At 38.1% G+C, this 13,791-nt stretch overlaps 1 protein-coding gene across 2 annotated transcripts in view; it reads left to right on the forward strand.

The window, feature by feature from the left end:
* The window catches only part of LOC144192384 (MAM domain-containing glycosylphosphatidylinositol anchor protein 2), a 135,177-nt gene that overhangs the window by 86,907 nt on the left and 34,479 nt on the right, over positions 1–13,791 (forward strand). For both annotated transcript variants that reach the window (XM_077711452.1, XM_077711453.1), the window contains exons 16-18: positions 4,983–5,113; positions 5,837–5,933; positions 7,773–12,531. In XM_077711452.1, the coding sequence (XP_077567578.1) occupies positions 4,983–5,113; positions 5,837–5,933; positions 7,773–7,861 (317 nt within the window). In that variant the 3' untranslated portion in view covers positions 7,862–12,531. Of the gene's footprint in view, positions 1–4,982; positions 5,114–5,836; positions 5,934–7,772 lie in introns of those variants that run through there.

Genomic DNA, 13,791 nt, shown 5'->3' on the forward strand with positions numbered 1-13,791 from the left:
TGCGAGTACAATGGCGGGGAAAGAGTTGACATTATTACTGCAGCCCGTTTAAGCCAGTGAACACCTCTCATAACTGCTTGCAGCTTTGTGGAGATTACAGGTGTAATCATGCATTATGCGTCCAATGCTGGTTCGGCGAGGGGAAGTAGAAAAAAAAACCTTTTCCGAGTTTAGTGTAGCCACCGAGCGTGTTCTGGCTTGGATTTTGTTGGCCAGTGCCAAAGCCGCCAGGTGTTTTTATCAACTCACGGGACCAGCGTTTATTTTTTTTCTCCAATAACGCCGTTGGTGTCGCCAAGTTACGGACCATCACCTCTGACATTTATGGGCTTAACAAACCAGAAAATGAAGTCTTGTCAGATCATTTTGAAGCCATCTTATGTGAAAAGCAGTCTCGCTGCCAAACGGTTGCAATGTTCAACTTTTAAAAGGTTGACCTGCATTACAACTAATATTATTTCCCTAACTCTGTATCAGTGTAAAATAGGCAGATTATTCCTTGACTAGCAAACATCAAATCACAGGGCTACATAGTTGAACTTTTACATGCATTAACCATTAATTCTGTTATTTTTATCTGGAGAAAATTAGTTTGAGAGCTGTAATGTTGACTGTGGGTTCATTTAAAGAGATTCATCCTGACTTAAAATGTTGACTAATCAAGGCTGGTTGACCAAAACATCCCAATTTAGCTCCAAATAAAGGATTGGTATGGTATTTTAACAAAAAAATGGCTGTTAGGACCTATTGTATGCATGCATGTACATCTATGTGTATGTATATATGTGCTTATATATGTGTGTATGTGTATATATGTGCTTATATGTGTGTATGTATATATGTGCTTATATATATGTATGTGTATGTATATATGTGCTTATATCCAATCCAATCCAATACAGACATAAAAGATCTAGCCCCTAACCTAACAATTAAACAAAACGTGACACAGCATGTTAAAAAACAACAACATAAACCACAGTATAGCAAAGGGAACAGTGATGACTGAGCTTAACTGCTGGGCTGACGTCTGCACTCCTCTCCCTCGATAACATTCTGGCAGCAAGCATTTGGCAGCTTTTAGTTGAGTATTCTACAGAGGCGCAAGCAGCATCGTTGCCATCGCCGCCCTCCACCTCCTTCTGCTCCGCGTACAACCTACTTGGCTTACTCCTCCGCTTAGTTCCTCATCCAGCTTGCTTCGGCTTTAATAATCCAAATCAGAGCTGGAGCTTCTCTTTAAGAATATTTCCCTAAAACAGCTTTTATGCATTCCTTCTAAGATTTGGGTCATTTGTAGGTTAAAAAAATACAATGTATGCACTTTGCCAAAATGCAAACATTTACTGTCATGTCTATGGTAAGAATTGCACGTTTGTTGGCATTTATAAACTGAGAAATTGCCAAAAAATATTATAGGCATATCACAAAGGTACATGTTATCCATTCCTAGAGTTCCTTTAAAGAAGAACTAGAAATCTTGTCCATGTGCTACCAGAGTTGAACATTAAATATGAGGAAAGTTAAGCTAAACATGAAGTGTCATTGCATGACAGAAATTGGCTTTCAGTTGTCACTAGAATTTTGTTAAAAAAACATTTGACGGAGCAAGATTGACTTAAAAGTGACATTTATGGGCATGTCTGATTTGTGTATAGTCATAAGAAGGCATTCCTAAAATTACGCAAGACGTTGGTCATATTAGTGGTGAGTAGCCTGTCACTCTGTGGTGATTTTTGGTAGCAAATTCCTTGTTCAAATTTTGTCCAATTGTTTCTAAATTTATGCTCATGAATAGAATGGCATGGACTGTTTCTGAAAAAAACTCATTGTTGCTCTTGTACTGATTTAAATGTATTTTTGCACCTTAATTTAGAAAGAATTGTATGCATTTCCTTCATACAAACATATTTTTTGGAGATTTTCAATGATACTGTCAGGCTGTGTCATAGGTAGATGTCCGCTAAAGTTGGAGGATTCACATCTTTAACAGTATTTTATATTAAGATTTAATCGTATTTGCAGATGTTTAAATAATGAGTCTGTAATGTCATTGATAAGGTTAGGGTTCTTTATTGCTGGTAATATTAGGAATTTGAATACGTCCAGTTGACCTCCGGAGTAAGAACAAGTGCAAGCATGTTGGTCGAGGGGTCCAAAATGAACATCTGGAGGGGCTGTTAAAGAGAGAAGGCAGAGAGATGAGAGCTCCTCCGGGCCCCCTGGTGAGGTTGAGTAGGCCGTGACATTTCCAATTTGCTCAAATTGATCGCCAGCCAGATTCCCGCTTGCTTGCCTGCCCTGTTCGTCTGTGGCCAATCCCATTCCTGGTCTGTAGTGTCTTATGATGAATGGGCTAAATGTCAAAAAACGTATAAAATCCGGCTCAGATCTTTAGCGGTTACGCTCTTTTTAGAAGTCTACTTCTAAGCTCTGGAGAGAAGTTTTGCTTAGGAGCTCGGTTATGACAATTTTCTGTGGAGTTTTTGGCTGCCATTGTTGGCATGGATGAAAAGATGAGGACCTGAATTCATGACAGATCTTTGCCAAAGGAAACATGAGCCAAACATGACCATCTGGGGGAAAAAAGCTTCTGTGGTGACATGAAACCAAAACAGATCTTTTCTGGCAATGAACTCCTGCATTGTTTATGGAAATTAAATGGCGGCTTACCTATTGGTGTAACTCAACAGACACCAAAACATAACTTTAGGAGATTATGGAGGATTTTAAGAGCAAATTGCACACTGCTATGCAATTACATTTGGGTGGATGGCAATCACACAACAGGAATTGTTGGGAAAATATTTCAACCTGTCTTTCCTTAGAAAAAACTGAAATAGTGTGTTAATATTCTTCCAGTATTGCGTGAACTTTTTTCCAAAGAGAATACAATAAATATCATGTTAATTGAGCATAGCATTCCCTGCCAACTAACCTCAACTTTTCATCTGGCTGCGCAAACTAGTTTGTGTCCTGGTTCATAATCTCAAAAGTGTTTATTTCCAGGTCGTCATAAACACGGGCTCCCTGAACTATGTCGCTATGAAATTTTTATGCTATTACCAGGTCGCGTGGTTGACTCGAGTTGTGGCTTGGCAACGCTCCAGGCCGCAACATTGCTGATGAGAGGCAAGTAGCAAAGGCTCCAAAAGAAACTCCTCCGCCATTAGCTGGCGGGCGGCTTACCTGAGATTAGAGTCATGCTTCATTGAGTCAGACGCACATCAAAGTTGGCCCGTGGTAACCGTGGCGTACGTCTTGATGGCTTTAAGCCTTTGGCAACTTGCAGAGGGGAGTTCTGACCTCAACAGCAGACATGACGAAAACCTGTTAGCGAGTAGGAGTAGTTCTTGGTACTGTTGCGCCATCCCAGGATGCTTTCCTGATGACAATATGCAAGGGGTCGGCACACAGGGGAGATAAAGAACATCAGGGATGAGATGGGAGCACCAACTGGAGCGATAGCTGCAATAACGGAATAAAACTCAGGCTATTCTACTGCCTTGTCATTCTCCTTTTCACTTCTAAGACAAAAAAAAGCACTAGCACAATCAACGTGTTTCCGGTGCCAGTTGATGGGGTTGCACGGGGTGTCATCATAGGTATTAGATCAGAGCCCAATACCAGACAGGAGGTCTCTCAGAGGTGAGACCCGTTCAGTTGGCTTCTTATTCATCCAATCTTCAAGTGTTTTTTTTATTTTATTTTTTATCCTGTATGACTCATAGACATCATCTGCTTCAATAATACACATCACAACCTAAATGGTAGACTTCAGTAGCCGAGAAGAAGAAGGCGAAGTTAGGGAGTTTTGAACATGCCAGGTTGTGTCAGAGCATGCCTGGCTGACTGACATTTCACAAGTCCATATTGCTAAGTTAGTGATTAGACAAATGCAACTTTTCTATCGTTTTTGACAAGTGTCAGTTTAAGGAAAATGTGTTATATTGTAGTTCAAGGGTCAATGTATTTCTTTCCCAAAGGAAAAGGATAGTTGCATAAAAGAATTGTACAATAGCGATGATGATGACAGTTAAAGTACTTTTTTTTGTAATTCAGTCAAATGTAATTTTGAAGGGCAGTCATGCAATAATTTAGATTAATTCAATTTATTTTGTTTACTTTTAGAGTTATATTTAAGGTTAGACATATCCTTTAGTCCCTTTTTTGTAAAAAGTTTGCTATTCTAGTAAGGAGTAATTCCCAAAATGGATAGCAATTTAAGAAAAATGTAAATAAAATAATGATGATGGCTCTTTTAATTGCTTCAAGGCAAGCCAGTTGGAAATAAAGGTCGGCAGGTTTTTAGAGGGTTGGTGCAGAAGTGCAAGAAAAGTTTTTTTTATATATATTTAAGGATCAGTTTGAAATTCTACTTTTAAAATGGTGGTAATTTCATGAGTTTAGGAATAATTTATAGGCGCACTGAGAGGCCCCACTTAAAAATGTATCACTTGGCAGGACTTTAGTTTGACCTTCTCGGCTGGCTTTGAATGTCGAATGAAGCCACAATATGATTTGAAAATCCATGTGCGACAAAGGTGACTATCTAAGGAAAATGAAAATGCATAAAAAGTCTGTAAAAGGTCAATAACCGATGGTGAAGAATGTTACCATGCCGTTAACAAGCCTGTAATCCTTTGGGTTTTTTTTTTTAGTCTGGATTTAACAGCTGTGCATTTTATGTTTGTCTGTTTTGATTGTTTTGCACAGGGATGAAAGCAACTGTATTCCTTAAGGCACTTTCTTTTTGTTTCTTTATTGTTATTCTAAGGACAAACTAATAAATAGCCTTTTTCTTGCTTCAACATGCTCAAAAAAGCACCATTTTGTCTCGCAGTGGAGATATCAAGGGTTTGAATCTCACCTGTTTATTGATGACTGTACCTATCTACAACCCAAAAGTTATTGTTTGGATAATAAAGTTGTTTGTTGCAATGTTTATTTCAAGTAAAAACTGCAATTTTTCTTTCTTGCAGGGACACTAAATGCCTTAGTCAAGCAAAAAGGCCTGGCCAGCTCAAATGGGCCAGTTTGGTCACTTAGCGGTAATCAAGGAGAGAGATGGAAGCAGGCTAAAGTCAGCGTCCATCCGACAATGTCCTTTCAGGTAAGACGTCTTTAATGTCCACAAAAATATTTTTAATGAATGAAAATACATTTCTATTTTCTATACAAGTATGGTGATACACTAGCTATTCAGTAGCAGTGTTTATTTTGCCTGTTTCTACTTTCTATGTATGCCCAATAAGATTTAAGCTAGGGATAAACATTTAATTTTTTAAAATAATAAGCTGCACACAAGGATAAAAAAATGGTAAATTTGAGGATAACTTGAAAATATAGTGTGCCAAACTCAAGGTTATGAATAAAAATCTTGCAAAAGCCATTCACTTGCAGCAACATTTTCTTCAAAATTGTCAAAATTATGTTTCTAAAAAGATTGGGTTATTAAGAGCATTTTTAAAAATTGCCACTACATTTTTTTTCTTTTTAAATGAATTGAATAAAACCTTTTTAGGCTTCTGATGTCCAAATCCAGGTATGTTTAAGTTTCTTCTGTCAGTATTAATAATAATAATACATTTTATAGCTTTAGTGGCCCTCTAATGCCACCTATAATTATCTAAAATGCAGCCCGAGACAATAATGACTTTGACACCCATATGTTGTATCGGAAAGGAATTTTTGTATTCCATTATACGATAATTGAAGAGCTAATTCTTTGACATAATGACACTTTATCCATTATACTAATCTTTGCGTGCTACCATTTTAGCAAGTGTCTGTTTCTAGACAGATGACAAACAGTTGATTATCCCATTTTTTCCAGGTGGTACTTGAAGGAATCAGGGGGCCGGGCATCGAGGGGGACATCGCCGTCGATGACGTCACATTAGAAGAAGGGGAGTGTCGAGACCCGCCGCCCAGTGAGTAGAATTTTCAAATGGAATAAGTACTCATTCATCATAGATGTTGGTCAGCATTCATCCATCCATCCCTGCCGGGGAGGAAAATGAGCCGGTCGCCGTAGCAACAGTGTTGTAATCATGTGACGAGCCACACAGTGTAGGGATTGAGAACGGTAATGGGCGAGCCAGAGGTAAAGAAATAATAAGAAGGAGGGAGAGGGGAAAAAAGTGAGGGAAAGTAAGTAGGTCATGGAAAATGGCCTGCAATTGACAAGGTAATGGTAGACAGGCAGATGTGACGCCATTGCTTTGATTGAATCTGGCTTTCGAACGCCCCCCCCCAGGAGTTTTCTTTCCAGAAACATCCTAAACCCACGTGTCCATTTAACAATTCATGTGAAAATGAGCGTACCAGTCTCTTTTCATCATGGCGGGACAAATCAGTTGGCAATTTTTAGTCGCTATGACGTATTTATTTTATGATCTGTCATTATTGAAGGTATTTTTTTTTATGAATTCACTTCGGGGTAGCGGTCGTCGGCCCTCAGGACAGACTGGGGGAGGACGAGAGCATGAATTATAAAATTCAATCTCGCGTGATGAATCTTACATGACTCGACGTGAGGTAAAGGATGGGGACGGTTGAGGAATGGGTAATGGACTTTGACAGAACGTGACTTTGGGCTGATGCTGTTAATCAAGAATAGTTCGCCGACAACTCACAGGGGTTCATTCTGCGCAACGGGGATCACCGTAAAATCGATACCACCCGCTTGTGAAATGTGAAACTCAATTATGTGTTCATGCCAAGTGCTGCTTTTGTTTGGCTTTCGAGGTGTCGGCCCATATAAACATACTTTAAGGCTTTTTGGTGACTTTTTTAAATATTTCAAGTTATACACTGTCTTCTATGACAAGTTCCCAAATAGTTGGCGTTACATTAGGTAGAGACTTATTCCAATCTTTGGAAAATTTAATACCATATTATAATGTTGACACAATACACAACATATAGAAATAATAACAAAAACTATTGCGAGTAAGAGGCTACATTTATCATCCCCACTGGTTTAGGCATGGACCACTGGGTCTCTCTATGCAATTTTCAGCTGGAGTGAAGAGGAAAATAAACTACTGAATTCCCACAGTAGCAATGATAGGAATATAAACAGTATATAAACAACTGGAGGCTCTATAATATAGTTGAAATCTTCATATTATATATATATATATATATATATATATATATATATATATATATATATATATATATATATATATATTCAAATGTATGCAACGTATGTTATTTTTTAAATGCATTAAAATGCTACATAACCATCTTATTTTATTACATTTAAATTCCAATAAATTGCCATGTATAATATTATACTATAATGTCTAAAATATACTATATTGTCAAAAAAATGGTTATGCAAAAATTTGACTGAATCAATTGTCCACATGACTTTTATGTCCAAGTTCAGTTGTATTCAACTTAACCAACAAAAGTTTCCTTACAAACATTTTAGAACAGTTTTATTTCAAAATACATCAACTTTAAAAAAAAAAACGCCATTCATTTAAGAACATTTTCCTCCAAAGAAATCCACGTTCAGCGTTAATATTCAACACGCTTATTGTAAATTAAAATTCCACTTTTCTCAACAAAAAAAAAAAAATATGGCCTTCTACACGAGCATGGTTTTACTCAATGCTTGCTATAACTCAGTTCATTTGAACTAAGAGGACTGGCTCATTTTTTCTTCTTCCATTTCATTCACAACAGTAGCCTTGTGACTGTTAATAATTCAAATTTGTCACAAATATGGTTCCACTTCTTCGTCTTACCTACCTCAGACCTCAGCGCCATTGCTCAGTCAACTTCTCTGCATATATGGCTGCTATGCGTCACAGTGGTGGTGACCCTCCTGGAGGGTCAAAGGTGACCCTCCTGTCCGTCGTCTGAGAGGCCGACGTTCAGACCTGTCGTCTGCGAGCTGTGCCCTTGACACCCCCGTCACCAAAGATCCACGCATCCAGAAAGCAAGGAGACGGTCCAAGCCCCCCACCCAACCCCACCCCAGAATTTCAATAGACCACATAGGGAAAGAAATCTAGACTTTTTAACTGTGATTTACAACAACAAAAAGACAGGAAAAGTAATAAAGATGTGCTATTTTTTTTGGGAAGAAGAAGAAGAAAAAAAACTGAATTACAACCCTCGTTGATGCCAGACTCTAAAATTGAGCACATTGAACTTTTGCAATGGAGGGGGCAGTTTGTAAAGCACAAGAACAATTTTATGAAGTTATATGAAAAAAATATATATATATATATATCTTTGCAAGGCAGCAAAATATGGATGCTGCTGACATTTTGAAGGAGGAAATTGAATCAGACCTTTCTCTGTGCATCTTTATCTTCATTTCTCTCGCACCAGATGCCAATCGCTTGTTTTTTTTTCTTCCCCCCACTGGCCTCATTTTTGTTGTTTTTATCTGCTTGGTGCTGGTCTAAAAAAAAATAAGAAAAAAGAAAATATCAAGACCTCTGGCAACGTTTTGTTCCATCTGCTTTAACACCCTCGACCTCCCCCTTCCTCGTTTCCCCCCTCCCCGTGGCTGCCTATGTACTTTTTACACTGTGCCCACGAATCAAGTGGCCGACCGATGGTACGATGGCAGAAGAAAAAGGAAAAAAATCGGCTAAAAAAAGGTTAGCTGGAGCGGCGGGCGAAAACAAAAACAAAAACAAACAAAAAAAGCCAAAGGCCGAGAAGTCCAGGACATGATTGATTACAAGACGGTGGTCCGATGAGCGAGGCCTGACACGGTCGCGTGGGTGGGTCCACCGAAGAGAAAGAAGAAGCCACTTTTCTTTCTGCCATGAAACAAAGTGCCTTCAAGATTACAACGCGGAATCTCGAGCCCGGCTTGACGCGCAACACCGAACACACCGTGCTTGGTCTGACGGGATATTTTTTAGAAGCATCTTTTTTTTTTTTTGCCCGGCCCCCCCTCCCATCCTCTCACCCATTCCGCCCCCCAATCCCCCCCACACAAGTGCTGACGGGGTATCGGGTCTCGAAGCCAAGGATGGTTGGCGAGACCGTAGGTTTTTGGGAACTAGACAACAAAATGCAGGCTCTGGATATTTTTCAATGGTAAAAAAAACTTCACACTGACTACCCAACTGAGGTATTTTTTGTTTTTTTTTATTAAATAAAAAATATAGGGGGACATTGGGTAACCAGCTCCCCATCCGCCAACATTTCTACGACGTTACCAGATCATAAAAGATACGAATTATTATAATGATGATGATAATAATATGAATAATAATGTTGATAATCGTCATGATATTTTATTACTCCAGCGAGAATGTTTCTCTGCTTTTACACAAACTGTGAAGATTTGACTGTGGAAGATCTACCTGAGACCATAACCTTAACCAGCGGGGTGTTTTTAAAGAAATGGATTGTAAAAGAAACAAACAAACAAAAAAAATAGGCAACAAAAACAAAGAAAATATGTTTTTTGTTCATTGTTGGTTATGACAAACACTAAAAATGACCTCCTCAATTGCCCCCTTCTGTTCTTTCATTGCATTGGCAAATTATCCACGCAGAAAGAAGCGTTCCGGATGATGATGATGATGATTGTGTACGTTGTATAACTTGTAAATGTTAAAGAATCTCAATGGAAGAAGTTTTTGATCCGTGTTTTATGTTGGCATCTAAGAAGCACAACATTATTTTAACACATTTTTAAATTACAAAACAAACAAATCGGAATTTACTGGTGACCTCATTGGTCCAAAAAGGTACAAAAAAAGTTCCGGTACATTTTCTTTGGCTCCTTCTATCACCCTAGTTTTATTATTTGATGAAAATTCACCTCTGTTTATGTTCCCCATATGTCCTTGTACAGGAATAATGAATGTATGCAGTATCTTTTAGGATGTTCATATAATCATAACAGTTTTTCATAACCAAGAATTTGAGGGTCACTTCTGAGCACTAAACTGATTTTTAATCCTAGAAGTGATTCAAATAAGATTTTGAATGTGTTGAGCCTTAGCAAGGCTGGCTAAAGTTGACTTTGAAACATTCCTTTTCAAATTTAATCATAAAACATGGATGCTGACATTGGCATTTTGTTATGATTATATGTTATCTTGAAAAAATAACACGGTTCATGGCACCATTGTAAATTTTGGGGTTGAGTTCAATGAACAATTCTTAGAAAAAGTTCCTTGTTTAAAATTATAGCATGTCCGCTACACTGTTCTGACCTGAAATGTTCCCGCCTTTTGCTGGGATAGGCTCCAGCACCCCCGCCATGCTGAATGAATGATAATAGACCTGAACATTTAATAACAAGGACAAATTCTTATGCTGTGGCTTTAGTCACAGTGATGATTCATGTTTTCATAAATCCAGGAATACAATTACCGTATTTTCCACATCATAAATGAATGGCTTTTCTTAAAACTAGTTTCATATACAAGATGCACCTGATTATAAAACTCCCTGCGGGCTTTTGAGCAAATTGAATTCATTGAATTGCGCCTTATAGAGCGGAAAATACGGTACATGTATATGCCATTACAACTCCCTGTTGTGCTGAAGCTTTTAATATCTGTACGTGTACACTTTTGGTGCGGGATAATGGGTATAAACACAGAGGATTAGTAGAATCGGCATATGTAAACAGTCAGATTTGACAGCAAGACTTCAGTTGATGTCAGTTTTATCTTTTAGCTTGAACGCTGTGAAGTATTCGTTGACTAATGAGGAAAAAAACAGGAGAAAAATTGGAGATTTCATCATCAGTTAGATTTTGCCATGGATGTCAAACAATCACTATACCCCCCCCCACCCCCTTGTGCCCCCTCCATCAACCAGTGTAGTGTTTTTCCTGAGCCCGAGGCCTTTCATACCTGCTCCCTCGCTTATAAAACAACGTTCAGATGACAGCAAAACAACAAAAAACTAGACAGTTGTTAATGCGTCTTTATTCTCCACACAAACACTGAATGTTCTCAACTGAGGTGTTTGGGTCAGGTGCACAATATAAAGTGGAAATTGCTTTTTTTTTTTATTTGTAGCCTCACAGAAAAAGGCATGACACTAATTGATTTTGTGTTGCACGCTTGCCATCTGGTCGGTGGGCGGGCAAATGCGTTCCTGTAGACAGGAATAGTGTTTTTCTTCACTAAGGCGTTTCACTCATTCGGTACGCTCTACTCGTTACTTGGGCTCGAGATAAATTGGATGAGTTAATTAAATATTAGCTATTGACGATAAAGGGATCGAATAAGGACGCCAAAGCCATTTAACATTCTCTCTGAGTTTTCGGCTTTGAGGAATTAATAATACATTTGTTAGGAGACCTACTTGGTGTGCACTGTATGATAGAAAAATCTTGAAAGGTAAGCTTCTGGGTGGAAAGTAAACCCCCAAATTTTAATGCATGAGCAGGAATTAAGGGAAAAATGTGTGGAGTAAGCCTGCTTTTGATTGGCTGGGTTTAATTAGATAAAATTTCAATCTGTTTGTATTGTGAATGCTAAAAATGTACTTTAAGGACATTCCCAAACTCACATTTGGAGGTTCAGAGTCTACAAAATATCAGTTTTAATATAAAATCAAGGTTGCAGACTTCTGTTGCAAAATTTTCTTCCCTTTAAATCTGGAAAAACATCATCCAATTTGGTATAATTTATATAAATTGCCATTTTTCAATGTTAAATGACTTCTGCCAACTAAAATAATTGACAAACTGTCATATTTTGTCCTCTTAAATCCCTTTTTTAGCATCTTGAGGGCCCCCAAAATGCAAATAACCCAAAGTCTGTTATTTAAAAGTCAGTTATACACAACTGCAAACAATCACAAACTTATCCTAGCTGATTGTTTTCATTAATTCTGCATGATCCTCCAAGGCAAAAAAAAAAAAAAAGAATATTTACATAAGACTAGTGTTAATTAGAAAGAAACAGTCAGTGAAGCTTACGCACCGAGATAGATGGTCGGCATTAAACATCATAAATAGGTCAAATCTTTGTTGAACAGCCTAATCCGCTTTAGAAAGAAAAGACATTGGCCTGATTCTTAGCGTTTAATTCTTCGCGAGGGGCCCCCGAATAGGAACAGCGCCAACATTTGCTTGCTTTTCTTATCAACTTCAAAAAAAGGGCTGAGCCATGTTGTGCCATTCATCATGGTACTTTTTAATTTTTTTTCAGTTTCTCGTGTAAGCTTCCACTTGTGTTATTTAATTGCATTTGGTATTCAGTAATTATCAGCGTTTGTTCACCCACAGAAAAAGCTGCCAATTTGTTTTTCTAGATTCTAAACAGTGTGGAATATCTAAAAAATCAATTTGGTGTATCTAAGTTGTGCTTCTGCGATGCCTATATTGGTCTTGTTCCCGTGCCATCACCTTGAAAATAACCACCGATCACTTTTCTCTGTTTTGTGCTCAATATTTATATGATGAATGGGCTTCTCCCCCCCCCACCCCCCAACACGATCTTTTTTTGGGTTGATCGCCCGTTTTTAGTGTCATACCTGCAACTAATGACAACAATAAAGAAAAGAAATGTTTGATATGCTATGTGGAACACATTTGTTGGAGATTAGGTCATTAGTTGGTCATATTTTTAGGATGATGTTGAAATTACAGTTTTTCTTTCTGTTTTTGTAGGTTTTTACAGTATAATTACTGTCGTGTCCTTATAGGGGAAAGGAAAGTCACTGTCATTGATGCATTTTTCAACATTTATGGAGTATCAGGATAAAGGTAAGACACAAAAACACTTTCCAAGACATTACAATATGATCTTTTTATTAAAATATTTTATTGTTATCAGTTCTTATTTAGTTGATGAGTTTAATACTGTGTTTAATGCAATAGTTATTGTACCCTAGTTCATGAATTTATCAAAAATAGTCTATGGTAATCTATTATGGTCATAGTATAGACGTATATTCCTTGATCACAACAAATGTGCCAAAGGACTTCACAGTTGGCAATTATGACATCCTCAGATCTAAACCCAAAAGTGCACAGAAAAAAAACCCTCAGGGATGAGTTGCCTTCCTATTATATATTTGGACGGAGTCTGATTCATGTTCAAGTCAAATTTTGGTCATAATAAGTCTACTCATTAAGAGATTTAACCCTAAAATCTATGAATTTGGTTTACAATTGTCAAAGAGTAGTGTTTTCATATTTTTCCTCATATTTCTTAAAACTGTCAGTACAACTTGACAGAAACAAAATGATTTGTGATCTCTTCCCGGCCCCATCTTATGCCATTATTTAAAATTTTAACAAACTAACACACAATGTGATTATATAATCCTAATTGGCTAGAAACCCAGGAAAATTTCGAAAACAGAAGCCAAATAGCTATAAGTAATGCACCCCCCTCCTCCCAGCCTTGTAGTTTATAGTTTCCCTAGAAAGAAATATAGATATAAACTATATGTTTATCACATCTCTACAGCCCCTCCACACGGGATGCCGCACAGTAGCCTGACATTTTGCTAACACTAGTCATTTGCGACTCTGTGGGTGCGGGACGGGTTCGAAGAAGGAGGAGGACGAGGTGGCGGTAGTTCTTGATGATGGACCGGTATCTGTCACGACCCCAACCCTAACCCCGTTAACCAGGCAGCGCCGGGCGCTCCTCTCATGAATGTTAATGAGCTCCTCCCGGCAAACTTGATCCAATCTAACCGCATCCTTCAGTAGACATGAAGGTGATATCAATCGTCGTAGCATCTGGCTCTCATGAGAAGCGAGTTGCATTTCTCCCACGCTTGAGTGAAGTGACTACTTGTTTACGCTCACTTCTCTTGCTCACT

Source organism: Stigmatopora nigra, unplaced genomic scaffold, assembly GCF_051989575.1.
Source record: "Stigmatopora nigra isolate UIUO_SnigA unplaced genomic scaffold, RoL_Snig_1.1 HiC_scaffold_26, whole genome shotgun sequence".
Taxonomy (NCBI): domain Eukaryota; kingdom Metazoa; phylum Chordata; class Actinopteri; order Syngnathiformes; family Syngnathidae; genus Stigmatopora; species Stigmatopora nigra.